Source organism: Pan troglodytes, chromosome 9 (genome assembly GCF_028858775.2).
Source record: "Pan troglodytes isolate AG18354 chromosome 9, NHGRI_mPanTro3-v2.0_pri, whole genome shotgun sequence".
Taxonomy (NCBI): domain Eukaryota; kingdom Metazoa; phylum Chordata; class Mammalia; order Primates; family Hominidae; genus Pan; species Pan troglodytes.
Window position 1 is genome coordinate 50,383,984 of NC_072407.2, and position 26,721 is coordinate 50,410,704.

The 26,721-nt window shown below is 60.5% G+C and overlaps 4 protein-coding genes across 37 annotated transcripts in view; 2 read left to right on the top strand and 2 right to left on the bottom strand.

Moving 5' to 3' along the window:
• DGKZ (diacylglycerol kinase zeta) overlaps positions 1–6,146 on the top strand; it is a 47,543-nt gene extending 41,397 nt beyond the window's left edge. For 16 of the 24 annotated variants that reach the window (XM_016920766.4, XM_054661285.2, XM_054661284.2 and 13 more), the window contains 16 exons: positions 22–77; positions 227–289; positions 389–462; positions 557–668; positions 1,055–1,254; positions 1,474–1,574; positions 1,689–1,768; positions 1,951–2,020; positions 2,147–2,187; positions 2,696–2,835; positions 3,821–3,852; positions 4,080–4,123; positions 4,587–4,707; positions 4,799–4,832; positions 5,065–5,164; positions 5,427–6,146. In XM_016920766.4, coding sequence (XP_016776255.1) covers positions 22–77; positions 227–289; positions 389–462; positions 557–668; positions 1,055–1,254; positions 1,474–1,574; positions 1,689–1,768; positions 1,951–2,020; positions 2,147–2,187; positions 2,696–2,835; positions 3,821–3,852; positions 4,080–4,123; positions 4,587–4,707; positions 4,799–4,832; positions 5,065–5,164; positions 5,427–5,543 — 1,385 coding nt within the window. In that variant the 3' untranslated portion in view covers positions 5,544–6,146. Of the gene's footprint in view, positions 1–21; positions 78–226; positions 290–388; positions 463–556; positions 669–1,054; positions 1,255–1,473; positions 1,575–1,688; positions 1,769–1,950; positions 2,021–2,146; positions 2,188–2,695; positions 2,836–2,917; positions 3,853–4,079; positions 4,124–4,489; positions 4,708–4,798; positions 4,833–5,064; positions 5,165–5,426 lie in introns of all 24 variants that reach the window. The other 8 variants (XR_010147192.1, XR_010147191.1, XR_010147193.1 and 5 more) reach the window with 2 other exon arrangements.
• A 532-nt stretch (positions 6,147–6,678) lies between these two features.
• MDK (midkine) lies at positions 6,679–9,435 on the top strand. Of its 4 annotated transcripts, none has more exons than XM_016920773.4 (5): positions 6,679–6,778; positions 7,652–7,728; positions 7,889–8,056; positions 8,188–8,349; positions 9,065–9,435. In XM_016920773.4, the coding sequence occupies exons 2-5, from the start codon at positions 7,653–7,655 to the stop codon at positions 9,088–9,090; spliced, it is 432 nt and encodes a 143-aa protein (XP_016776262.1). In that variant the 5' UTR covers positions 6,679–6,778; position 7,652; the 3' UTR covers positions 9,091–9,435. The 4 variants fall into 4 exon arrangements, with proteins under 4 accessions (XP_016776262.1, XP_016776261.1, XP_016776263.1 ...); XM_016920772.3 differs by lacking the exon at positions 6,679–6,778 and adding an exon at positions 7,247–7,353; XM_016920774.4 differs by lacking the exon at positions 6,679–6,778 and adding an exon at positions 7,264–7,480.
• CHRM4 (cholinergic receptor muscarinic 4) lies at positions 9,376–17,386 on the bottom strand. 2 transcript variants are annotated; one of them, XM_016920770.3, is made up of 2 exons: positions 17,228–17,386; positions 9,376–12,191 (listed from the first exon to the last, which is right to left on the bottom strand). In XM_016920770.3, exon 2 carries the CDS (start codon positions 12,160–12,162, stop codon positions 10,723–10,725), a length of 1,440 nt encoding a protein of 479 aa, XP_016776259.1. In that variant the 5' UTR covers positions 12,163–12,191; positions 17,228–17,386; the 3' UTR covers positions 9,376–10,722. The 2 variants fall into 2 exon arrangements, with proteins under 2 accessions (XP_016776259.1, XP_016776260.1); XM_016920771.2 differs by having other exon boundaries at positions 17,140–17,385.
• Positions 17,387–22,025: 4,639 nt separating this feature from the next.
• The window catches only part of AMBRA1 (autophagy and beclin 1 regulator 1), a 204,010-nt gene continuing 199,314 nt past the window's right edge, over positions 22,026–26,721 (bottom strand). For all 7 annotated transcript variants that reach the window (XM_024347087.3, XM_009460324.4, XM_009460323.4 and 4 more), the window contains one exon: positions 22,026–23,556. In XM_024347087.3, the coding sequence (XP_024202855.1) occupies positions 23,063–23,556 (494 nt within the window). In that variant the 3' untranslated portion in view covers positions 22,026–23,062. The remainder of the gene's footprint in view (positions 23,557–26,721) is intronic.

The following is a 26,721-nucleotide window of genomic DNA, read 5'->3' on the forward strand; positions in this document are numbered from 1 at the left end:
CCACTGCTTGTCTCCACCCAGAGGCCAACCCAGAGAAATTCAACAGCCGCTTTCGGAATAAGATGTTCTACGCCGGGGTGAGTGGGGTCTGCACCCCCGCCTGTGCCCACCTCTTCTACCACCCGTGCCCCTGCCCACCTGTGTCCACCAGGCCCCAGGAGCCCTGCCGGGTGCTGGTGAGGAAAGATCTCTGTCAGCAGATGGTGACGCCCTCTGTCTCCCACAGACAGCTTTCTCTGACTTCCTGATGGGCAGCTCCAAGGACCTGGCCAAGCACATCCGAGTGGTGGTGAGCGGGGCCAGGCTGCCGTGGGTGGGCGGGCCGGAAGGGAGGGAGGCGGAGGCCACCTGGCACATGCACCTCAACACCCTCCCCGCCCGCCTCCAGTGTGATGGAATGGACTTGACTCCCAAGATCCAGGACCTGAAACCCCAGTGTGTTGTTTTCCTGAACATCCCCAGGTGAGGAGGGGGCTACCGGAGCTGGGGGGAGCCCTGCTGTCCTTGTCCTGCAGAGACTGTGTTTTGAGGCCCATGTCATCGCCCCCCTTTGCAGGTACTGTGCGGGCACCATGCCCTGGGGCCACCCTGGGGAGCACCACGACTTTGAGCCCCAGCGGCATGACGACGGCTACCTCGAGGTCATTGGCTTCACCATGACGTCGTTGGTGAGTGGGCGCTGGGCCCATGGTGCCTGGGAGCACAGCCCAAAGGTGGAAGGGGTCACCCATACTCACCTTCATGGGCCACGGCGGCCTAGTTCACCCTCACCTCCCTTCTTTGTCTCATTCCTCTGGCTTGAGAGCGGCACCTACCCCCTCTCCTCACTATGCCTCGGGATACCTTCACTCCCCACTCTGACTGGAGAGTCATCCTCATTGCCTCTGTCCCTTCCCTTTCCTACCTGGCATCTCAGCCTCCCCTCTGCCCTCTGGCCAGGGGTCACTCTCACCTTTTTTCTCTGGCTAGAGTTTCTGCTTCGGAAGGAGCAGAGCCTGGGACCCCCCTGCCCCCGGCCCTGGTGCCATCTGACCCAAGCTTCCTGTGCCCACAGGCCGCGCTGCAGGTGGGCGGACACGGCGAGCGGCTGACGCAGTGTCGCGAGGTGGTGCTCACCACATCCAAGGCCATCCCGGTGCAGGTGGATGGCGAGCCCTGCAAGCTTGCAGCCTCACGCATCCGCATCGCCCTGCGCAACCAGGCCACCATGGTGCAGAAGGCCAAGCGGCGGAGCGCCACCCCCCTGCACAGCGAGTACGTCCCACCCTGCCACGTGCCCTGGGTGCCAAGGCCAGACCCTGCCCTCTCTGGGCCTTGATTTCCCCATCTGTAAAAGGGGCTGACTGTCCCTCTGCCCCAGGGGTGTTGGGAGTGGAGCGGGACCTTCTCTCGGCACGTGGTTTGGTGCCAGGCCGAGGGTGGCACCAAGGCAGGGCCTTTGCTGAGCCCCCACTTGCCGGCCCTGCCCGACAGCCAGCAGCCGGTGCCAGAGCAGTTGCGCATCCAGGTGAGTCGCGTCAGCATGCACGACTATGAGGCCCTGCACTACGACAAGGAGCAGCTCAAGGAGGCCTGTGAGTGCAGTGGGGCGGCCTGGCAGGGTGGCCAGGAGGGGCTGAAGCAGCCGGGGCCCCCTTGGGCAGGGCTGTGGGGTGCAGCCAGCTGCTGACAGGTGCTCTGTTCTCCAGCCGTGCCGCTGGGCACTGTGGTGGTCCCAGGAGACAGTGACCTAGAGCTCTGCCGTGCCCACATTGAGAGACTCCAGCAGGTAAGGGGTGGGGGCTTCCCCAGGTGCCCACCAAGAGGGTGGCGGGAAGTGAGGCCAGGCCTCTTCCTCCCGCAGCCAGCTTGCCCTGCGGAGCCTCCTCTGTGCTGGTTCCCCCTACTCCAAGTTCCCTTCCCTCCCTGGCCCCCACTCTATCCCAGCCTGGCCTTTGCTTCTCTCAACAGGAGCCCGATGGTGCTGGAGCCAAGTCCCCGACATGCCAGAAACTGTCCCCCAAGTGGTGCTTCCTGGACGGTGAGTCTACTCCCAGGGTGCCAAGCTGTTTCGTGTTCCCTCCCTAGGGGATCCCAGGTAGGGGCAGCAGAGGACCTGGGCCTGGACATGGCACTCCCTGATCCTCAGCTGCCCTCTCTCCCACAGCCACCACTGCCAGCCGCTTCTACAGGATCGACCGCGCCCAGGTGAGCGATTGCAGGCCTGCTCCAGCCACAGCTGCTTCCAGGCCCCAGGGTCGCCTCTCCTGGGACGCCTTCCCTGTTAGCTCCCCTGATGGGCTCACCTCTGTCCTCATGCCTCTGAGGGCTTTTACTATTGCCTGTGTGCATGGACAGCGCGCGGCCCTGCCCTCCACACTGGAGAGTATAGGGCGGTGCCAGCCAGAAAGGCAGTGGGGTACCTACCAAAGGCTTGCTGGGTGGGTAGGAGGGCCTGGAAGCCCAGAGCCATCCAGGGAGACACAGAAGCAAAGGCACTCTGGTCAGGCGCCAGCTCACCTGGTAAAGTCTGGGCAGTCGGAGGAGGTGTCAGGAATGGGAAGGAGTGGGAGAGGGACAGGCAGGGCCCCTTGCCTGGCCACCTCCTTTCAGTGTTTGTGCTCATGGCAGAGGCTTCTCCAGGTCTACCAGCCTTGCTGCCCCTCGGCCCCCACCGTCAGGTGCCCTGACCTCCCGCCCTGACCTCCCCCCACAGGAGCACCTCAACTATGTGACTGAGATCGCACAGGATGAGATTTATATCCTGGACCCTGAGCTGCTGGGGGCATCGGCCCGGCCTGACCTCCCAACCCCCACTTCCCCTCTCCCCACCTCACCCTGCTCACCCACGCCCCGGTGAGTCCTGGTGTCCCGTCCCTCCAGCCCCTGGCTTTCAGCCCCACCTGTAAGCCGATGACTTCTGAATCCCTGCTTCCAGCCCCTCCACCAGTTAACTAAATGGTGTCAACCTGAACCTGGCCAAAGCCCACCTGACGGCCTTCAGCCCTGCGGTTCTCTGGGGAAGCGGCCTCACGTCCACCCTGGTTCCCTCCCTGACTTCTCCCTCCTCTGGACCTCATCCTTCAGCCAGTCCTGGCAGCCCCCGGACCCACCACCTGAGCACTCCTCCCCACCCCTACTGCCACCAGCCCTTCCTGGCTGCCACGCCCTGGCCCCCAGCTCTTGTATCCCTGTGGCCATTCGTGCCCTCGAACCCCCATCTCCATACCACGGTCAACTAAAAATGCAGAACATACCAGGCCACTCCCCAACCTAGAAGCTTCTTTCTCAGCAGCCCTTTGGACGTGGATTCTCCCCAGGCCCCCCGTCATTGCACTGGGCTCCCAGCCCCCTCCCTGAGTTCACCTCCATGGTCCTGCCCCACTCTCTTCTCTTGGTTCTTTGAGGCGTCAGGTGTTTGCCACCACTGGACTTCTGTCATCGCTGCCTCCAACTCTTCCCCCATCTTTCCGGAGCTCCCCCACCCCCATCCCCTTTGAATCTCAGCTTGGCTGTTTCCTCCTTGGAGAGATCACTCCCAGGACCCCCTCTGCAGGGGGGCCACATCACCTGTTCTGAATTCTTCAGAGCACCCCTGCTCTCAGAACTCCTTATTTATTTGACTTGTTTGCATCCCTGAACTAGAATGTAAGCTCCATGAGGGCAAGGCCTTCCTCTGTCTCGTTTCCCTGCTGTATCCCCAGTGCCTGGAATAGTGCTTGGTGTGTAGCAGGCACTCAATAAACTGTGGAAAGGATGAAGATGCCCCCAGTTGGGGTTGGGGAGGGCGACCAGCTGGCCTGTGCCGTAGCCGGTCACAGCACATCATGCTCTGTTGCAGGTCACTGCAAGGGGATGCTGCACCCCCTCAAGGTGAGGCCTCTCCCTCTGGGGCCCCTCCTTTCTGCCTGGTTGGGGGCAGGAGGCTCAGTGGGGTGGGGATAGGGCCCAGACACAGCCTTACACAAACACAGCCTTTGAGCTTCACGCACCAACCGAGCCCTGGGCACACACGCCCGGCCGGCACAGTCCTGTCCACTGAGGCACCAACCCAAGCCCAGGCCTCCGACTGCAGAGTAACAGGCAGGTATTCCGTGCAGGTGAAGAGCTGATTGAGGCTGCCAAGAGGAACGACTTCTGTAAGGTACTAGCTCCAGGCTCCAGTTCCTTCCCCCAGCAGCTCCCTCGGGCCCTGGGGAGCGAGGCCTCTGGGTTGGGCCAAGAGCTGACCTGCTCAGGTGCTGTCATCTGTCATCGTCTGGCCCTCTGTGGGATCTCCAGTGATCGTCCCATTCCACTTCACTGTATCTCTGTCTAGGCCACAATAGATGGCTCCTAGTAGGGGCTTCCTAGCTCAGTCCACTTGTCCCTGGTGCTTAGAAAGGAGCAGGTCAGAGGAAGCACTGCTCCAGGGCTTGGTCACCAATGCTGCCAGAGAGCCCACAGGCTGTGGGGTGAGAGGCCCACAGAGGCAACTCGGGAGTAAGATGTGTGAGCGCACTCGTTTCAGGCCTGTGCTGGTGTACCCGGCTGTGGGCCAGCGTGTGAGCTCGGGGAAGGAGGGGTGGCCCCAGGAGGTCCAGCCCTGCCATGCCTCCTGCCCTCAGCTCCAGGAGCTGCACCGAGCTGGGGGCGACCTCATGCACCGAGACGAGCAGAGTCGCACGCTCCTGCACCACGCAGTCAGCACTGGCAGCAAGGATGTGGTCCGCTACCTGCTGGACCACGGTGAGCCGGGCAGTGGAGCCCAGGGCCTGGGGCCAAGGTGGGAGGAGGAGGGGCTGCCAGGCCTCTCTGACCACCTTCTCCCCTTCTCCAGCCCCCCCAGAGATCCTTGATGCGGTGGAGGAAAAGTAAGTATCTGGGCAGTGCAGAACCGTGGTCACCCCAGAAACCACCCTTTTCCCCACCCCTCCTATTTTGTCAGGTCAGAGCCCATAAACTTCCTGGTCACATCTGTCATCCCCTGGGCCACCCCTATTGCCCCAGAGCCCTGAACTTCCTGCCCTTTCTGATGGCCCTTGGGAGACAGATGGGTGGATCAGGGGACGGGATGGGGTACACAGCCAGCCCCTGCTCCCCCAGCGGGGAGACCTGTTTGCACCAAGCAGCGGCCCTGGGCCAGCGCACCATCTGCCACTACATCGTGGAGGCCGGGGCCTCGCTCATGAAGACAGACCAGCAGGTGAGCAGACGGCAGGCAGGGAGCCCACGAGGGCACCAACCAAACCTTTCCCAAGGTCCTAGGCGGGAGCTGGGGCTGGGGGCTGTCCCTGGGAAGACACAGTCCAGACCCTGGGAAACCTGAGCCAGCAGGGGAGGAGCTGGTGGGCAGAGAGGCCTCCCTCCCTGACCAGGCCACAGGGAGGTAGAGCCCCTGCCTCTCAGCCTGCTAGGGGTTAGGCCTGCCTCTGGCCCCTGCTGATCGCAGCTCCGCCCTCCTCCAGGGCGACACTCCCCGGCAGCGGGCTGAGAAGGCTCAGGACACCGAGCTGGCCGCCTACCTGGAGAACCGGCAGCACTACCAGATGATCCAGCGGGAGGACCAGGAGACGGCTGTGTAGCGGGCCGCCCGCGGGCAGCAGGAGGGACAATGCGGCCAGGGGACGAGCGCCTTCCTTGCCCACCTCACTGCCACATTCCAGTGGGACAGCCACGGGGGGACCTAGGCCCCAGGGAAAGAGCCCCATGCCGCCCCCTAAGGAGCCGCCCAGACCTAGGGCTGGACTCAGGAGCTGGGGGGCCTCACCTGTTCCCCTGAGGACCCCGCCGGACCCGGAGGCTCACAGGGAACAGGACACGGCTGGGTTGGATATGCCTTTGCGGGGGTTCTGGGGCAGGGCGCTCCCTGGCCGCAGCAGATGCCCTCCCAGGAGTGGAGGGGCTGGAGAGAGGGAGGCCTTCGGGAAGAGGCTTCCTGGGCCCCCTGGTCTTCGGCTGGGTCCCCAGCCCCCGATCCTGCCCCACCCCACCTCCCCCGGGCTTCCTCCCGGAAACTCAGCGCCTGCTGCACTTGCCTGCCCTGCCTTGCTTGGCACCCGCTCCGGCGACCTTCCCCGCTCCCCTGTCATTTCCTCGCGGACTGTGCGGCCTGGGGGTGGGGGGCGGGACTCTCACGGTGACATGTTTACAGCTGGGTGTGACTCAGTAAAGTGGATTTTTTTTTCTTTTCTGCTTTTCTTCTTTTGCGGGGGAGGTCTAACAAGCAGCGGGGGCTGCGGGGTTGTCCTCGGGGTGGGGGACTGGACGCTGTCGACAGCACCTTCCTGGGGCCCCGGCTCCCGTTTGGTGGTTGGTCCCAGGGCCTGCCCGGTTCCTGACCTCTGCCCGGCTGCCGCGCTCGTCGGGGCCGGGGGCGGGGCCGATCCCTCCGGCTTCCCGCTTCCCGCGGAGAACAACAATGAAAGTGAAAGAGGGGTGGGGCGGGGGCGAGCCCGGGTTCTGTGGCCCATTTGCCCTGTGGCCTTGAGCAAGCCCCTCCCCCAGGCCTCGGGGGCTCTCCCGGTTTGGGGGAACCGGGCGAGGCAATGCCACAGGCCCAGGGTTAGAGGGGGTGGGCACTTGCAGCTGCCGATGTGGCTGGATCTGGAACTTCTCAGACGGCTCCTGTCAGCACCAAGTTTCACCAAATCCAGGCCTGCGGGCTCCTCCCCCAGGACCCCCACTCGCAGTCCCTCAAGTCTGTGCTCCCGGAAAGGCACTGGGCGACCGCACCCGTGGCTTTCTCTGGGCGACCGGGTCCCAGACTCCCCCCAGCACAGCAGAGCGCTTCCCTGCCCACCCGCGGAAACCGCCCCAGGTGGGCCGCGCCCCCTCCCCAGCAGCCAGCAGGGCGCCAGGGCTGAGCCGGCCGTGGAGGGGAGCGGGCCCGGCGGGTTATACAGGCGCCGGGGCTCCGCGGCAGGCAAGAGAAGCTGGGGCCTGAGAACGGCCCGGGCCTTGGCGTACGGCAGGGGACGACCTGGGATGGGGGCAGCGGGCGGCGGCGCAGGGAGTGGGCCGGGGGCCGGTGTGCGCGGGCGGGACGGGGCCCGGGGTCGGGAGACCACCGCTCGGAAGATGGGGCCGGGAGAGGCCGCCGTCGCAGCGCAGAGGGCACCGGCGGGGAGACGCGAGGGCGCGGGGCCGGGAACACGGACGCCGGAGTAGAAGCGCGGGGGGCGCGGGCTGGAGCGGGGGCGGGGACGCCGGGGTCGGGGGCGGTGCGGGTTTGAGGGGAGGGGGCGGGGCGGGTCCTTCCCTGGGGGGGTGGGGAGAGGGGGCGGGGGCCCATGTGACCGGCTCAGACCGGTTCTGGAGACAAAAGGGGCCGCGGCGGCCGGAGCGGGACGGGCCCGGCGCGGGAGGGAGCGAAGCAGCGCGGGCAGCGAGCGAGTGAGCGCGCGGCGGCCCCTGGTCCGCCCGGCCGCGGCCGATCTAGGGGCTGGGGGCTGGAGGCGGGGGTGGGGGTCTGAGCTGCGTCCTGGGCTCGAGGCGTCCCCCGGGGAGTCGCCTCTTGGCGGTGCGTCCGGGCTAGCGGCGAGGGGCCGCCCCAAGTCTTCCCACCGCCGCCACCTTAGCAGCCCGACTTGGGGCCTGGAAAGTGGAACACGCGGAGGTGGGAGGGCCCTGCACGCGGCCCCCGGTGGGGAAGGGGACGGGCCAGGGATTCAGACTCGGGCTCTCCCCTCAGGATGCAGCACCGAGGCTTCCTCCTCCTCACCCTCCTCGCCCTGCTGGCGCTCACCTCCGCGGTCGCCAAAAAGAAAGGTGATGGGGGATGATCGAAGGAGGGCTGGGGACGGGCAGGCGAGGCCCCGCCACTTCTGGACTGGGCCGCCTGGGTTCCTAGCCTGGAACCCCAGGAAGGCGGCTCCCGAGGGAGTCTCCCCGTGCCCCAGTCCTGAACTCTGTTCCTCGCGCGTTGTAGATAAGGTGAAGAAGGGCGGCCCGGGGAGCGAGTGCGCTGAGTGGGCCTGGGGGCCCTGCACCCCCAGCAGCAAGGACTGCGGCGTGGGTTTCCGCGAGGGCACCTGCGGGGCCCAGACCCAGCGCATCCGGTGCAGGGTGCCCTGCAACTGGAAGAAGGAGTTTGGAGGTGAGGCGGGGCGCAGTCAGAGGGCAGGAGAGGGGGGCACAGCCTCGCCGAACCCTGGGCGGACCCTTGGCGGAGGGGGGAGCCGCGAGCCGCGGGCCGCGCAGCGCTGACCTGGGCCGCTCTCTCGCCAGCCGACTGCAAGTACAAGTTTGAGAACTGGGGTGCGTGTGATGGGGGCACAGGCACCAAAGTCCGCCAAGGCACCCTGAAGAAGGCGCGCTACAATGCTCAGTGCCAGGAGACCATCCGCGTCACCAAGCCCTGCACCCCCAAGACCAAAGCAAAGGCCAAAGGTCAGCGAAAGGAGAAGGGGGTGGGGCTGTCGCGGGGGGCTGCCCCCACCCCGCCTGTGAGGGGACAATTCCAAGTTAAACCTTAAGTTTTGAGTCCTGGCCAGTGGCTTCCTGACATCGCCTCACTTGGCTTCCCTGCCTGGAAAAATCTGAAGATGGGCACTACAAGAGAGGCCGCAGGTGATGCTGGGGACATAAATCCTCCCTGGCCCAAATAGGGACCAGCTCAAACTACTCCATTGGAGCATCTGGCTTAGGACCCAGGGAGAGTGTCCTGGAACGGCTTGCCTTTGTCAGCTCTCCAGCCACGGGCAGCATTTGGTCAGCTCTGCCCTTTCTAGTGTTGGGAGGAGGTCAAGGCCCACCCTGGGCCTCTCAGCTCACTCGTGACTCAGCCCAGCGGGGCCAACAGGGCAGGGGTGAATCTGCCCGCTTCTCAGGTGAGGAGGCTGAGGATGCCCAGGGCTGCTGTGACCAGGACCAGGACTGGAAACTTGAAGGTTTTCTGATCCCAAGTGGAAATAGGAAGCTGGGGATGTCCCATGTCCACATCACAATGGCTGCCCCATCCCCTGCTTCCGAGTCAGCTGATTGGAAACCACTAGGGGGCAGAATCTTCTCCTTCCCTGATGCCCGCGTGTTTGTGGAGCCGGCGGTCTGCAATGGGTCAGCCTAACTGCTGATATGGTATTAATATTTCTTTCTTGTTTTACAGCCAAGAAAGGGAAGGGAAAGGACTAGACGCCAAGCCTGGATGCCAAGGAGCCCCTGGTGTCACATGGTGCCTGGCCCACGCCCTCCCTCTCCCAGGCCCGAGATATGACCCACCAGTGCCTTCTGTCTGCTCGTTAGCTTTAATCAATCATGCCCTGCCTTGTCCCTCTCACTCCCCAGCCCCACCCCTAAGTGCCCAAAGTGGGGAGGGACAAGGGATTCTGGGAAGCTTGAGCCTCCCGCAAAGCAATGTGAGTCCCAGAGCCCGCTTTTGTTCTTCCCCACAATTCCATTACTAAGAAACACATCAAATAAACTGACTTTTTTTCCCCCCAATAAAAGCTTTTCTTTTTTAATATATAAAAGCCCCTTCCCAAGGAGTTTGCTGTGGAAATGTGTTTGGGAGTGGGAAGGTGGGGAGAAAGACCAGGCTGTAGGGACTGGTGGGTTTCAGGGGGCTTGGGGGCTTGGTGGTGGGTGCTCTCCAGAGCTCATGGAAAAAGCAGAACAATTACAAACATTTCTTCCAGGGCCCCTGAAAGGGTGCTCCCCATCAAGTCGCCTAAGCCTTTCGGCCCTCATCTCCCCCAGGGACCAGGGCTGGGGAAGGGAACCTGGCTGACTCGCTGGAACCACCACACCCATCTCAGCCTCACCCAGTCAAAGGTCTTTTGATACAACCCACAGCCAATCAGGAAGGTTCTACCCATGGGGGAGAGCAGATGCGAGGGCTGCGTGCCTACCTCACTGCCCACCTCCCCCCTTCCCACTGTCATGGAAACCCGAGTGAGCCACCAGGTTGACTCCTTTCCTCTTGCCTGTGTGACCCAGGCCTCCACCCTGCAGAAGCCAGGGGGTGAGAGGTTTGAAGAGGGCAGATGGGAATGCCATCCACCACAGCCTCACCCTGACTCGATGTGTGACCTGGGACAGCCTTCTAAGGCCGGGGCTGCAGGGGGCTGTCTTCTGAATAAGTGGACCACTCACGGCTCAGCCTGGGATCGCAGAAGGCCAGACCTCCGTTCCTGAGACAGAACCCCTGACCTCCCAGCTGCCCCATCTTAATGTGACAAGGGCAGTGCTGCTGGGGCGGGGGGGACCTGGCCTCCATCATACCCACCCAGAACCTGGCTAAGTAGCTGCAGCCAGAGGAGATTTCTGCCCCTGGAGTGGGATTTGGGGAGAGGGGGCTGAGCCTACATGCGGGGTGCAAGGGGGCAGAAAGCACCGATTACAGCAGAATGGGGGACCCCACCCTTCTACTCCCTTCCCAAGCCTCCTTTTCCAAGCACTGGCCCCTTTGTTCTTCCTGAGGGGGCCCTGGGCTTCGGCCCCCATCCAGATGTCCATTCTTCCAGCACTGCTGATGGTTGGTCACAGTGCGGCAGGTGCCCACCCAGGCCAGTGCCCCGCAGCTCGCTGAAGCAGGGCCACAGAGGTGGGCCAGGCAGCCCCAGTTCAGACACTCCCTGGGGTGAGCCTCCTCAGCCTGAGCAGAGATCTGGTCTCTGAATGCAGCCACAGAGCCTCTTCTGAACTTCCTCCTCAGAAAACGTGAACACAGAATGGTGCCTGCAACTCTTCCCCACAGCAAGTGAGCCGTGTGGTCCCCCAGCACACGCACGCAACACCAGCACCTCCTAGGGCACTCCTGCCTGCCTACCTGGCAGTGCCGATGTTCCGATACTGGCACAGCAGCAGGTGCCGGAAGGTCTTTTTAAAGGTGGCGTTGCACAGAGCATAGCAGGCAGGGTTGATGGTGCTGTTGACGTAGCAGAGCCAGTAGCCAATGGACCACACTGTGTCAGGGATGCAGCTCTGGCAGAAGGTGTTCACCAGGACCATGACGTTGTAGGGCGTCCAGGTGAGGATGAAGGCTAGCAGAATGGCAAAGATCGTTCGTGTCACTTTGCGCTCCCGGGCCGCCATCTGCCGCTTCTTGCGCACCTGGTTGCGAGCGATGCTGGCGAACTTGCGGGCCACGTTGGCCGCAGGGCGCATGCCAGCCGGCGTGGCAGGCACAATCTCAATGGCTGTCACACACTCATTGCCTGTCTGCTTCGTCACAATCTGGATCTTGGACCATCTGGAGGCTGGGTTGAGGGCCCGCGGCTGCAGGGGAGGGGCGGGCATGGCGGGCGTGGTGGCCTCTGTGGTGGACAGCTCTGTGGCTGGGCGTTCCTTGGTGTTCTGGGTGGCACTGCCTGAGCTGGACTCATTGGAAGTGTCCTTATCAGCCACGGGGCGCGGTGGCGGTGGCAGCGCTGGCGGGGGGGCCTCCTCCAGCTTGCCATTGCGCAGCTCCTCCCGGGCGGCCTCCCCGGGCGGGGGCTTCTTGACGCTCTGCTTCATTAGTGGGCTCTTGAGGAAGGCCAGCGTCTTGGCTTTCTTCTCCTTCGGGCCCTCGGGCCGGTGCTTGTGGACTCGGCTGCGACTGGCCAGGGAGATGTGGATGTACAGCACCGTCATGATGACCACAGGCAGGTAGAAGGCAGCAATGGCTGTGCCAAAGGTCACTGCTGGGTTGGACAGGAACTGGATGAAGCACTGGTTGTCGGGCACCGTCCGCTTACCCACCACAAACTGCCAGAACAAGATGGCAGGCGCCCAGAGCACGAAGGACAGTACCCAGGCAGCGGCAATCATGAGGCCTGCCATCTTGGTGGTGCGCCGGGCAGGGTAGGTGAGGGGCTTGGTGACGCAGAAGTAGCGGTCAAAGCTGATGATGAGAAGGTTCATGACGGAGGCGTTGCTCACCACGTAGTCCAGGGCCAGCCACAGGTCGCAGACCACGGCGCCCAGGGGCCAGTAGCCCTTGATGATGTACACGGTGTAGAGGTTCATGGAGAAGGCGCCTATGATGAGATCAGCACACGCCAGGCTGAAGAGGAAGTAGTTGTTGACTGTCTGCAGCTGCCTGTTGACCTTGATGGACAGCATCACCAGGATGTTGCCCACGACAGTCACCAGGCTCAGGGAGCCTGTCACTGTGGCAATGAAGACCATTTCCACCGTCTCATAGCGATTGTGGGATGATGACGTGACCAGGCGCACGGACTGATTGCCCGAGCTGCCATTGACAGGTGTGAAGTTGGCCATGTTGGTTGCCAGGGGTGGGTAGGCCGTGTCTGGGGAGGAAGGGGAGAGAAAAGCATGAACTACAGGAGGGAATGGGGGAGTCATCTGGAGGTACACTGGCTTCAAGGTGACAGAGGGACATTCTCTGGCAGAATGCCTTGAGAGAACTCTGTCCCGCCATCCCGCATTCGCCCATTCATTCAACATTAATTGAGCACCTACTATGTGGCAAGCATTGCTCAGGGTGCTGTGGCTACAGAAGTGAATAAGACACACATGGCCCCCTGCCTCATGGGGGGAGACATGCAAACACGTGAGCCACAAAAGAAAAAAAAGGCAGGGTGATGAGAGAGTGAGTCAGAAGGCAGGACAGGCATGACTCCTTGCTAGGTGGCCTCACCCACCAGGTCTTCTGGGTGATGAGGAGCCAGCCACAGGAGGAGCTGTGGAGAGTGGCCCTGCCAGGGGCAGTAGCCACAGCAAAGGCCTGGAGGCAGCGCAAGGCCTGGACAGAGGCTGGTGCTGGGGGAGCTCAGGGAAGCAAGAGGAGGAGGAGAGTGGTCCCAGAGGCCCACGAGCATGTGGGCTCTGGAGGGAGGTGTTCTGTTCATCCATTTACCCACTCGGTCATTTCTTAACACCTGCTCTCCAACCCCTGTAGAAGACACTGGGACAAAGGCAATAATAGGGGTATGTATGAGCACCTAACACTGATGGTCTACTAAGTACCAAGCACTTTTGACACTTAAAAAAAGTGTCTATTTATTTATCTATTTATTTGAAGAGACAGGGTCTTGGTATGTTGTCCAGGCTGGTCTAGAACTCTTGAGCTCAAGCCATCCTCTCACCTCCTGAGTAGCTGGGACTCCAGGCGCCATCATGCCTGGCAACACTTTTTGTAGTGTTAACTCATTTCATCCTCATAACAAACCTATGAGGTAGATACCATTTTTTCTCTACTACTTACAGATGGGGAAACTGAGGCACGGAGCTGTTAAAAGCCTGACCAAGGTTTCACGGCTTCTTGCACTACGTTGCTGGTGGGAATAAGTGCGGGGTGAGGTGGTGAGAGGAAGGCAGTCCCGTAACTTAAGAGCTCTGGCTGAAGGAGGCCAAAGAGCTCCAGGAGCCAGAAGGCTTTGCAGGAGACCAGAGGCGGTGCATGGAGCTGGGCACCCCAGAGAGGAGGAGAGTCCCTGCAGAAGGGGCTTCAGGAGGTACCTGCAACTGTCACATCCCCTTCAAGGAGTCCTCAGCTCCAGCCACAGGGCATGCAGCTGGGAGGGAGGCAGTGCAGGGGTCACTAGGTTGTCAGAGAACCCTGAGGCCCAACTGGGGACCCATGAGGTGAAAGGATTGTCCCAGAGGGAAGAGAAGGCTGCCAGGGCCGCCTCTCCCCTCCACAGTCCACTCCGCACACCGGGCGGCGCCCTAGCTGGAGTCCCCACCACAGGCCCTTCCCTGAGCCTGCCCTCCCTCCCACCAGGCTCCTCTTAGCTCTCCTCCCCCTCTTCCTCTTCCCTCCATGTGAGGGAGGCCCACGCCAGCTCTGAGTGCCAGGGCAGCCGCTCAGCCCAGCCTCCTTCACACCCGCCAACACACACACCGCTCCACAGACGCACGCGGGCCCATCACAGCCACGCCAGCCCAGCAGGCATGGTCGGATACGCAGTTCTGTGCGTCTGTGTGTGAGAGGAAGAGAGGGCGCGGCAGCCGGCTGTGGAGGAAGGAGCACTAACCCGCAGCCTGGGCTCTGGCTCTGTGGCCTGAGACGATCCACTGCCCCTTCCTGCACCTCTTTCTCATTTGCAGAATAGAGAGGATCCTGTCCTGGGAGATCCTCCCCAGCAGCTATAGGGATTGGCACCTAAATTTGATCTCTATACATAAACACAAAAATGTACTGCAGACTGGGGCCAAGGGCCAGGGTAACCGCCCCAAGTCTGACCCCAGCCCTTCTATTCCACCGTCGCAGATACAGACCCAGCCTCCTAGCCTGATAGTTCAAGTTCTCCTGTTCTAAATCCTTGGTTCGTAGGAGGAGAGGCTGAGAGCAAGTGTTGTCACCCCCAAGGTCACACAACGAGTCAAGGGCAAAGACCACATTACTGCCCTCTCTTGGGGTCCCTGACAACCCCATTTGGCTCTGAGAGCCTCTGAAATAGAAGCTCAGGTGTCACTCTCTGAGCTGTCCCCTCCAGCACCAGGAGGCTGCCCTCCCCCAATCACTCAGGTGGAGGAGGGGACAGGGCAGGCAGGAGTAATCAGTCAGCCAGCCCCAAGGAAACTCACTTCAGCCTCCCAAGGCAGGATACAGGGCAGCAGGATGATAACAAACGGGGCTAGAAGTGCAGAATGTGAAAACATAATAGCTCTTGTTTATTGAGTGTTAACTGCGCGTCAGGAACCCCTCTGAGCTTTTAATATAGATTATCTGGTTTAATCCTTACAACAGCCTGAAAAGGCAGGTATTATTAGTGTCCTCATCTTACAGATGTAAATATCGTCTTATAGATGAGGATAATGTTAATCAACTGGCCCAAAGTCACCAGGTTAGGAAGTACGGGTGGGGGCAGGAGAAGAACCCGGGAAGCTCCTTCTTAAAGTCCAAGGTGCTACTGCTCAGAGTTGACCTCCTGCCTCTGCTCCCCTCGACCCGAAAACCACACAACTGAGGGACTGTCCAGGTGAGGCTTGGGTAGGGTCCCCTCACATTCCTGCTGGCTTCTCGACTTAGCTTTCCCAGAAGACAAGCGATGTCTTGTCTTCACCCAGATCCTGGCGGCTGGGCTGAGCCGGGACCACTGGATGGCCGGTGATTAAGTCCTGCTCTTGGCCCGCGTGAGGGAGCTGCCAGGTGCTGACAGGGCGAGGCTCAGGGTCTCCCCGACTCCGCCCCGCCCCAGCTGTCGTCGTTTTGGACACCTCGGGGTCACCCGCAGACATTCCGACCCCCTCTGGCGCCTTTCCCTGGAATCCAGATACGCCTGGCATCTGGGGAGCGAGCTGCCGCCGCCGGGGCTGTGCGCACCGCTAGATGGCAATGTCGGTCCCTGGTGCCCGCTCCGGACCTAGACCGTGCGGCCGCCGTTGGCCACCGCCCCCAACTCCAACGCGACTGCGAACCCAGAGGAGCCCTCAGGCACAGCCTCCCGGGGAAGTGACGCGGGGTCCCCTCGCCAGGCCCCGTCGGACGCCGCCCCAGAGCTGCCCTCGGCTCCGCGCGGGGTTCTCGGGTGGGAAAGTTGAGGGAGCCCGGATTCCACCCGGCACCCTGCGAGGAACGTGTGGGCGGGAGCGCGAGTGCGAGTTCTGTTTGTGTGTGCCTACGGGGGAGCGCGAGTAGACGCTAGTAGCTGTATGCATGTGCGTGTGTGTGCGCACGGCCACGCCTGGATACCAGTCCGCCCGTGAGAGCGCGTGAGCATGCCGCGCCGTGTGGACACGTGCATGTGCATGCGTGTGCGTGCCTAGGGTGCTGTGGCCGGGAGGATGCACACGGTTCGGGTGCCTCTACACCTGTGGACTTGCATGCACAAGCAAATGCAGGGCCGAGAGTGGGTGACCGGTCACATTCCAAACGCCCCTGCCGGAGACTCAGCCAGACCTTAGCTGTCCGCCTGAGCGCGGAGAGGGTCGGGCCAGGAGCCTGCATCGGGATTGCACCTGGCCTGTGGGTGAAGGGTTGTGCGGGCGAGGAGGCCAGACTACTAGGGGCTGCCTGCGACGGGCCACCTAACTTTGGGACGCCGTCTTAGCCCAGTGCCCAGAGGTGTCCAAGTCCTTAAAGATGTGGCAGAGTCCTAGCCTCTGACTGACATCTGTCGAGGGGCCTCTGCGAGAGTCGCCCAACCTGGCCTTGAGGGACACCAGGCACGCTCAGCTCTAATAACTCCCCTAAGAGGCGTTATTGCCAAAAGCCGCCCATTCTCGCGGCGAGAGGGCACCCGCAGTGCACCCACAAGGCGGAGGCCCGGACGGAGCTCGGGTCAGGCGAGTGCAAGACTCTTGTCCTCCTTCTCTCCTCACCCTGCACCCTACCCCAGAGGCACTGTCTAGCCCCTGTGACCAAAGTGGGGACCCAGTTTCTCACGCTAGGGTCGGGCGGGCCTCGAGGGCCGTGTTTTCCTAGGCCATCTGGAGGCTCCTCCATGTCTCCGCCGTGGTCGAAGGAGCCCTGGCTCTCGGGTGCCCCGCCCTCCCTCCAAGCCCCTAGCACGCAGTTCCTGCAGCCTCTGGGCGTGGGCACTGTGTTTCCCGAGTCCTCGACACCCCTCTTCCCAGGGCGAGACCGGAGGGGGTGCTCCGCACGCCCGTGGGGTGGTTTGGGGTGTAGGTCTTCGGTTCTTGGGCATTCACTCCATGGCTCTGGGAAGGCTGTGGCCCCTGGATCTGTCCCTGGGGCGGGAGAGGAGACTCCAGAGTCCAAGGGAGGGAGAGGCGAAGATTTGGCACCGACATTGTGCCCAACACTTCCGTTGCGGGGCCGGAGGAGGGGGCCTGGAGCTGGAGGACCCCGGCTTGGAGGCTGGGCAGCAAAGGGGGGTAGTACCGGAGCGGGGGAGGGGTGTCGGGGAGGGCAGGGGTGTTTTCCGTCGGGGCTCAAGGTCGTAGATGGAGGACTCCAGGGGCAGGAGTGGGCTGGCAGCGCGGGGGCAAAGGGGTGGAGGGAGAGGGAGGGCGGGGAGACGGCGGGAAAAGGGCTCTTTGGGGCTTCAGCGCCCGGCGCCCTGCTGAGCCGCCAGTGGGAGGGCTGGAGTACCGGGTCCCACCCCCGACGGCTGCCCCTGGCTCCGTGGGGTCTGTGGGCGGGCAATCCCCCGCCCCCGACATCCTGGATGCCCACCCCTTCCCACGGGCGCACCCGGGCGCACCTGGAGAAGCCTCCGAGAGCCCCCGGCCTTGCTTCCAGCGGGGTCCCCCAGCCCCGGCCCACTGCCGCTCCCGGCCCGCGCTCGCCCCGGAGGGGGTCTGGCGCCCTGTCCCAGTCGAACCCACCTCTGGGGAGCGTCAGAGCGTCCCGGGGACCTGCTTCCTGCTCTTCCCGGCGAGCCCCCCGCCCCCGCGCCGCCGCGGAGCCACTTACCCGCCGCCTCTGCCCAGCTCCCCTCGCGCCAGACAGACGGCGGGACGGACGCGCGGCCCCGCGGGCCGGCGGGGCGGGCGGCCGGGCCGAGGGCCGGGGGCGGGGACGGGGTGTCGAGGGGCGGCCCCTGCTCCGCCCGCAGCTCCCGGCGCTGTGGCTCCGACTCGCGCTCACGCTCGCACTTTTCCCCGAGCCGCGTGATGTCACGAGGAAGCAGCCAATCGTGGCGGGGCCGCGCCGCCCGCCCCGGGCCGGTCACCCGGCGGCGACGCGCGGGGGTCAACACCCGAGGCGTCGGAGACCCCGGCGGTCCGCGCCCCTCTCGGGGGCTGGCCGGCAGCTCCCCGCTTGGGCACAGAGGGCGCCGCCCACGGCCAGCGACGCAGGGGAGCAGGGGGCGCTGCCCTCCGGGGGGTGGGGGTGTCCGCGTTGTCATGGGGACGCGGCGCCCCCTCGCGGGCTGGGGAAGGAGCTGGCAGCCGGGTCCGGCCGCGCTCCCGCCTCCGCCCTGACCATACTCCCGGGACCCTGAGCTATTTTCGCGCCTCTCCGGGACCTCAGCGCCCTGCGTGGCCCCGCTGGCGGTTTGGCCGCGAGGCGCGGGAGTCTGACCCCAGCGGGAGGCTGCGGGTGGGTGGGGCGGGCTGCGCCGCCAGGGATCCGTCGCGGTCGAGGGCCGGGAGCTCCAGCCGCGCCGCTGCGTGCCGGCCGGGCCGCCCGCGAGGAGGGGCGCCGTCGGGGCCTGGGGAAGCGCAGGAGCGGGTGGACTGGAGAGGTTCGGCCGGGGAGAGAAGAGCCCACCGCGGACCACTCGCCCGCACCCGCTCGGCTCCCTGCTCAGCGTTCCGGGCCGGGGAAGGGGCGCGCCCCTGCTCTCCCAGCCCTGGGATGGGACGCGCCGCCAGTCCAGGCGCAGCCTGGACCGCCAGTTCACCGCCGCCTGTGAGGGACAGTCGGTTGCCCAAGGTCGCCGGGGCCGGAGCCCGGGACAAGATCCCGGAGAGCGGGCAGCCAATCTCAGAGGTCGCTGGGAACCGCACGGGCCGTAGCCTCAGGACTCCGGGCCTCGCCCAGGCTGGGCGGACCTTGGGGCGGCTTCAGCACCTCGGAGAGCTCCCCGCGCCCTGGCCCAGCAGCCTCGCCTGCCTGATACCGCTCCAGCGCTTGTCTCCCTCCGAGAGCGCCCTTCCGGGGAACCGCCGGGGTCGGACGCTCCCCACTGCGCCCAGGACCGAGGCCTGTAACCCCAAATTCTGATCGCAAACATTTGATTAAGCTTAAGACGTCTGATTTCTTCTCTCGGGGAAACAACTCAAGACCCTCCTCCGAGGGCCGGAGGTGGTGAGGGCGATTGCGGGGGCGGCGGTGGAGAGGCAGGAGCCTCTTGGCAGAGAATGGGAGGGAACTCGAGTAGAAGCCAGCGCTGCGGGGCTCTTGGTGTGGGGTTCTCCGCGCGGAACCCGGAAGTGGAGGTCGGGTCCCCAGAGCTCGCGAGCGCGACGGCAGGGGTTGGTCGGAATTGGGAACTTCAGGGCTGGGGTTGGTTGGCTAGAGTAGGAAGCCATCTTCTGTTGTTACATGAATGATCGGGTCTCCCAAGACCTCATAACTGGGGGTGAAAGAAGCACTACTGTTCTTGCCCCACTTCACAAATAAGGAAAGTTGGTTCATAAGACCCTAAGACGGCACTCCTGCACTTCTTCCACTTTGCCATATCCTTCCCAGGGCCCAGAAGAGTGTGATACTCCTAAGAGGAGGTAGGGGTTGTGGAGGAGGAAGGCAGATCCTTAAAACAGTCAGATGAGAAAACAAGCAAGGCCAAGGGCGGGAGGCTGCATACACAAGACACGCCTCCAGCTACTGACCCCAGCTCTTCCAGAAGCTGGCAGGCAAAGTCACTTTAATTTCTCCACAATCCCTGTTATGAAGGGCTTTTGACCTCTCTCAATCTTCCAACCCCAAGAACCCACGGTGGAACCCTGGAGAGCTGAATTGGGAACAAGGGGACTTGGTGGTTTCTCTGCTCTGCTTTTGATGCCACTAGGTCAGCAGACAAGTAACAGAATTTCTCTGAACCTATTTCCTCATCTCCAAAAGGGACTGCCCCTATCTTTGCCCTGGTGACGCCACAACCTTGTGATGTGTAAGGGGCCTGCAAAGGTTTTACTACCAGAGAGGCTCTGTCATTGGGCAAGGGCTTTCTAAGGAAAGGGGCTGGTGTGGGGACAGAGAGGTGTTGACAAGGGCCTCCAATGGGGGGTGGGGAGGTTGGGGAGGGTGGCTGGCACCATCCAGAGACAGCAGAGACAAGGCCTGGCAGGTCCAAATTTGGACCACCTTGGCCGGATGGTGGCTCACGCCCACAATACCAGCATTTTGGGAGGCCGAGACAGGCAGATCACTTGAGGTCAGGAGTTTGAGACCAGCCTGGTTAACATGGTGACACCCCATCCCTACTAAAAATACAAACAAAATTAGCTGGGTGTGGTGGCACACCCAGTTACTGAGTAACTCCCAGTTACTCAGGAGGCTGAGGCAGGAGAATCGCTTAAACCTGGGAGGTGGAAGTTGCAGTGAGCTGAGATTGTGCCATTGCACTCCAGCCTGGGTGACAGAGACTCCATCTCAAAAACAAAACAAAACAAAACAACAAAAAACAAACAAAAAAACCCAAAAAACAAATTTGGACCACTTCATCCCTAGGGGCCTCCCCATACCCTTTTCCCCAAAGCAACAGAACAAGTCAGGGTTCCATTGTTTCTCCTACACCTTGTCTTCCTTCTGTAGAAATGACTGGCTGAAGTGTGCACTCTGGAATCATACACTACTTGGTTCAAACTCTGGCTCTGCCAGTTAATTGTGTGCTCTGGGGGTAACAGCAGTAATGACCTCAGAGAGTTTTTGTGAGGATTGACAGAACGCACATTGACTCCTGGCCCGTGGTTTACATTAAACAAATTAGCAGGACCCACTATCAGACCAAGGAATTCTTCCTCCAACGGGTGGTGGGGAGAGGATGTGGGGCAGTGGGCTCCCTTCTCCTTCCATCCTTCAATGCTTAGCTCAAATCCACTTTTTTTTTTTTTTTTAAAGAGATAGCATCAGCCGGGCATGGTGGCTCATGCCTGTAATCCCAGCACTTTGGGAGGCCAAGGCAGGCAGATCACCTGAGGTCGGGAGATAGAAACCAGCCTGACCAACATGGAGAAACCCCATCTCTACTAAAAATACAAAATTAGCCAGGCATGGTGGCTCATGCCTGTAATCCCAGCTACTAGGGAGGCTGAGGCAGGAGAATCGCTTGAACCTGGGAGATGGAGGTTGCGGTGAACCGAGATGGCACCATTGCACTCCAGTCTGGGCAACAAGAGCGAAACTCCGTCTCAAAAAAAAAAAAAAAAAAAAAAAAGAGATACGGTCTCACTTTGTTGCCCAGGCTGGACTTGGACTCCTGGGCTCAAGTGATCCTCCTGCCTCAGCCTCCCAAGTACTTAGGGACTACAGGTGTCTAAATCCCACCTCTGAAAGGAAGCCTGCCCTAGCCACTTGTGTGCTCTCTGGGCTTCAATGATTCCAAAGTACAGAACTAGAAGTAACTTTGAGGTTGTGTAGTACAAGCCCTGCATCCTAACAAGGGAAAGTGAAGCCCAGAAAAGGCAAATGGCTTGCCCAAAGTCACACAGCTAAGTGATGTGTCTTTTAGTCCAGAGTCCACTAATACAGAATTTTCTAGAAAATAAAGAGTCTTCCTAACTCTGGCCATGGTTTTGTATTTCTTGCTTGCCAACTTATCTTTTGGTTTTGTCTCTGTTGGAGCAGAACCTGGAATTCTGAGTGCCCCATGGCATCAGGGACAGATTTGGGCACACACACACACACACACACACTCAAAAGTACGTGCTGCTGGCAAAAAGCCCTGGAATTGCTTGGATTTTCCATTAGAGCTCTTGAAGAGTTGGGGCAAATATCCTTTTCCCACTTGAGACGGAGTCTCACTCTGTTGCCCAGGCTGGAGTGCAGTGGCGTGATCTTGACTCACCGCAACCTCTGCCTCCAGGGTTCAAGCCTCCCCAGTAGCTAGGATTACAGGTGCGAGCCACCACGCCTGGCTAATTTTTTTGTATTTTTAGCAGAGACGGGGTTTCACCATGTTGGCCAGGCTGGTCTCAAACTCCTGACCTCAAGTGATCCGCCTGTCTCGGTCTCCCAAAGTGCTGGGATTACAGGCGTGAGCCACCACGCCTGGCCAGCTGGAAGCTTTCAAGCAGCCAAAGCCCACGAATAGAGCAGGCCTTTCGGCCACTGTAGGGAAGACACAGTCAAGGGAGACCTGAGCAGCTAGCAACTGGCACCTTGCCTGCAGATAGGACCAAGTCCCTCCACCTGCCTAGCAAGCTGGACACCTGCTGTGCGTGCTTTCCCAGGACTGGAGGGGATCCAGGTTTCTGGCCAGTTACATCACTTCAGGCCTGTAGTCCTGGGTGGGAAGCTATTAGGATGAACAGCCTTCTGTCATTCCTTCCTACATACTCACCCCGGCACTGGAAGGTGGCCCCAGTCTGTAGCAGGCCCTGGGGAAGCAGGAAGTGGTGGCGTACAGAGAAGTGGTATGAAGCAGAGGTGGCAGCCCTCACCTGACCAGCTCTGGTGAAGGGGTCAGAGGGGTCCACTGCACCCTACTAGGAGAGCACCAGAAACAGTGCCGGGAGAACCTGGGCCTGGCCCAGTTCAATGCCCCTCACTTCCCAATCCCCACCCCTCCCCCATCCTCCTTGAAAATAAGAGAGAGGAGCCTGGCGAGGGGCATGTCATCATTTTAATGATGTGATCTTTGGTGTTTCCCTCATTAGCTGTAGACTATCCCCTCTCCTCCCACCACAATGTTTCTATGATCAGTTACAAACAGAAAGGAAATCACATTTTCATACTAAAAACAAAATGATCAGAGCCTTGATTTCTCCACTAGAAACTACACGTACAGTTAAGAGTCCACATGCAACACCTTAAATCACAGACTGAGACCTCACATTCTGACCTGGAGTCTCCTCCCCTTCCCCAGCCTTGGGCTAGCTTTGGCCTAGGCTCAGGTAATACTGACACCCACAGGCGCTGCTCTGAGGGCCTTGCGGGGAGGAGACTGGTGGACAAGCCCTGGGGGCTGGCCAGCCTACACCCCCCACTCCTGAGTGAGGACCTGCCCACTGTCCCTTGACCCCATCCTGTATCAGGCAAGCAGGCTGCCCCCTTATCCCACAGTAGTGCCCCATTAGTAAATGCCGAAGTCCCTGTCCTCAAGAATCTGGGAGCCTGGCCCGATCCCTGTTGGTTTCAGTGGGGTAAGACGACGAAGAGAGGCTGAAGCTCTGGAAGGCTCAGAGTTGGAGGTGGTGTCTGGGTTCCTGGTGGCTCTGCCCACCCAACAGGTGGACAGGGCAAAGCTGCCTCATGGGCCTCTGTCCAGGATGATTGGCCCAGATCCGGAAGACTGTTCACTCTCTGGAGGCTCTCTGTCCAGGGCTGAGTCCCCTGAGCCCATGTTACTAGGAGAAAGTGGGGTGCCTGGCAGAGATACCCACTTGCTCCTCTATTCACATTAAACCCACAGTGTGGCTCTCCCGGGCTCCAGATCCTGGAAGGTTCTAGTTCCCCGAGGCAGGCCTTGCCCATTTGACTGTCTCGTGCCCACTGACTGATCTTCCTCTCCACCCCGACCCTCCTCCTCCTCCTGTTCCCTGATGCAGCCAGCAGCTCTTCCACATGTCCAGTTCCCAGTCAGCTGTGAGGTCCGGTTTCTGCTTGGCGGTTCGAGGGGAGGCACCAGTGCAACGTTTGTCTCTACCTGTTCCGTGGTTCTCCCCTAGGGCCTGCAGCGTCCCCCCTGCTGCTGCCACCATCCAGAAGGTGGTTGTTATTGGTCAAGTCGCAGTGGAGGGTTGGTCCCTCAGCGCTGGGAAGGGAAACAGGAATGGGGACAGGGGAGGAAGAGGGCAGGGTTGGCTGGGTTGGCTCCCGCCCAGGGGTACCAGGCTGGTCCCAGGAAGCTGTCCGGGGGCTTAGGCCTCGCTCTGCCAGTTGCCCGGCCTCTGGGAGCAGTCCCCGAGAGGTGGAGGGCTGGGGTGAGGAGGTGTGGGCAGCACCAGGTTCAGTGCCCGTCTGAGAGCTGCGGTGAATGCGGTGGCTGACGATGATGTTGTTGCCGAAGCCGCCCATGGAGGCCATGGTGGTGCTCTGCTCCCGCTGCACCACGGCTGTCATGCCGCCCTCCGCCATCAGCCTCTGGATCCTGCTGAGCGCATCTTCTCCACTGGCACCATACTCTGAACCCTCACCTGGCAGATACAAAGCAGAAGAGAGAGCGAATTGGCTGCTGGCCTGGGCCTCTGAGGCAGGTGGGCAGCCACCGGTAGCAGCTGGGGGATTCTTGACTAAACGCAGGATAGAGAAAGACTCGCTCCATCACTGTGAAAACCAATCCGAGTCTTGAAAGCTAGACAAAACCCCCAAAATGTTCACAATCCATACTTCTGTTTTACTGGTGGGGAAACTGAGGCCTAGGATGGCCAGTTAAGAGGCAGCACTGGCCCAGAAGGCAGCAGGTTGGCCTCAATGAGTTCTCTCAGCACCAGTGGCAGCTTAGCATGCAAGAAGGCAGGTTCAGACAGCTGCTTTTGTCTGCCTGCTCCCTGTTGTGGAAACTCAGCAGACCTAGGGCTGAGCTGGGGTATGCCACTCTTTCTCTGCAAAGAGAGTAGGTACCCTATGGGTGTGGCCCAAAGGGAAACAGTCTGCTCTGCTTCATTACAATGCTGTCTTCCTTCAGCGTAGTTTTGTGTTACCTCCTCAAAGCCCCTGAGGAAGCTGAGACTTATTTTTATATTGATTGATTGATTGATGGAGTCTCACTCTTTCACCCAGGCTGGAGTGCAGTGGTGCGATCTCGGCTCACTGCAAGCTCTACCTCCTGGGTTCACACCATTCTCCTGCCTCGGCCTCCTGAGTAACTACAGGTGCCCGCCACCACACCCAGCTAATTTTTATATTTTTAGTAGAGACAGGGTTTCACCATGTTAACCAGGATGTTCTTGATCTCCTGATCTCGTGATCTGCCCACCTCAGCCTCCCGAAGTGTTGGGATTACAGGTGTGAGCCACTGCGCCTGACCTATTTTATTTATTTTTGAGACAGAGTCTTGCTCTGTCACCCAAGCTGGAGTGCAGTGGCGTGATCTTGGCTCACTGCAACCTCCGCCTCCCGGGTTCAAGCAATTATCCTGCCTCAGCCTCCCAAGTAGCTGGGATTACAGGCATGCACCATCGTACCTGGCTCATTTTTGTATTTTTAGTAGAGATGGTGTTTCCCCATGTTGGCCAGGCTGGTTTCGAACTCCTGACCTCAGGTGATTCCACCCTCCTCGGCCTCCCAAAGTGCTAGGATTACAGGCGTGAGCCACCACGCCTGGCCATATTTATTTATTTTTTTGAAATGGAGTTTTGTTCTTGTCGCCCAGGCTGGAGTGCAATGATGCGATCTCAGCTCACCGCAACCTCCACTTCCTGGGTTCAAGCCATTCTTCCGCCTCAGCCTCCGAGTAGCTGGGATTACAGGTGCCCGCCACCACACCCAGCTAATTTTTGTATTTTTAGTAGAGACGGGGTTTCGCCATGTTAGCCAGGCCAGTCTCGAACTCCTGACCTCAGGTAATCTGCCTGCCTCAGCCTCCCAAAGGGCTGGGATTATAGGCATGAACCACCATGCCCAGCCTTTGTTTTTTGAGATGGAGTTTTGCTCTTGTCACTCAGGCTGAAGTGCAGTGGCACAATCTTGGCTCACTGCAACCTCCACCTCCCAGGTTCAAGCGATTCTCCTGCCTCAGCCTCCTGAGTAGCTGGGATTACAGGCTCCCACCACACCTGGCTAATTTTTTGTATTTTTAGTAGAGATGGGGTTCCACCATGTTGGCCAGGCTGCTCTCGACCTCCTGACTTCAGGCGATCCGCCCACCTAGGCCTCCCAAAGTGTTGGGATTACAGGCGTGAGCCACCGTGCCTGGTCAGAAGCTGAGAGTTTTAACTGTTCCTTGGAAGGGCTGTTTCCTTCTCTTCTTTCCCTTTACCCCCCAGTCTTCACAAGCTATTCCCCAGTTATTGTTCTCCTGGGGCTCAATGCCTGATGCCATATTTCCCGGAAAAGAGTCAACTGACCAGCACAGGACCCAGGTCTAGGGAGGGAGAGAAGGATCTGTCCGCCACTCCCTCTCCAGAAATGCCTGAGCATTCCCTTGTGTGGGAACAGAAAAGACTTCGGCTCAAATCTCAGCTCTGTCACTTGCTTGCTGGGTGACCTTGAAAAAAATCCCTAACATCTACCTTGCACGGTGCTGGAGAGAGAAAAGGAGCTAACGCACAGCCCAGGCACTTGGTCAACAGTGCCTGTTGTGATTAACTTGGGGCCTGCAGCAGTGGAGCTCTATCGCTGTGGGACCTCCCTTCCAGCTTTCTGCTCAGCTCTTGGTAGGGTGAGAACCAGGCCAAGACCATGGGCAACTATGATCAAGGCTCTCAGGCTGCGAGGGATGGCTCCACTGAACTGCTGATTTGTCTCCATCAGCTACTGTTTGGAATTTTGCAGTTTTGGGGGTTTTGATGGTGAGTTTTCTTTCCTTTTGGGGTACTTGCCAGCAGCTATTTTTATGAGACTTTCTTTGCTCCCCTAACCCCATCCATCCCCTTCTCTCTGCCTGCCTCATTAGAGTTGGATTTCCAGGCCAGCCAGTTTCACAGCTTGGTGGCATCTAAGGCCCCAAGAGATCTCTCACCCTTCTTGTTAGTACTTGGCAGCCTCATGCTTCTAGTTCTTTCTACAGGTTTTTTTTTTTTTTTTTTTTTTTTGAGACCAGGTCTCGCTATGTCACCTAAACTGGAGTGCAATGGTACAAACATGGCTCACTGTAGCTTAGCCTCTCGGGTGCAAGTGATCCACCCACCTCAGCCTCCTGAGTAGTAGGGAGTACAGGCAAGCACCACACCTGGCTAATTTTTTGTACTTTTTGCAGAGATGGTTTCGCCATGTTGCCCAGGCTGGTCTTGAACTCCTGGGCTCAAGCAATCCTCCTGCCTTGGCCTCCCAAAATGCTGGGATTACATGGGTGAGTCACTGCGCCCAGCCCCAGTCTTAGACGATCTTCCTCAGCATTATGTCCTCTCTTGCTTTTCTGGACATCCCCTGATAAAGCATTGCCCTCCATCCCTCAAGGTGGCTGCCCTTCCCCACTTCCTCCTGGGACACCCGGCTCCAGCTCCCAGAGCAGAAGGAGAGAAAACCTGAAGGGCTCTCAGAGTACTGGGTCAACCCCATCTTCAGGTTTTAAAGCCTTCTAACAGTGGGGCAGAGGGTAAGAAGAAAAAAGTCAACCTACGGCCTTGGTGCCCACAGAGATTCTACCCTGGGAGCCAAGGGCTGCCTGGGGAGGCCCCCTGGGGCCCTCCCTGTGCTCA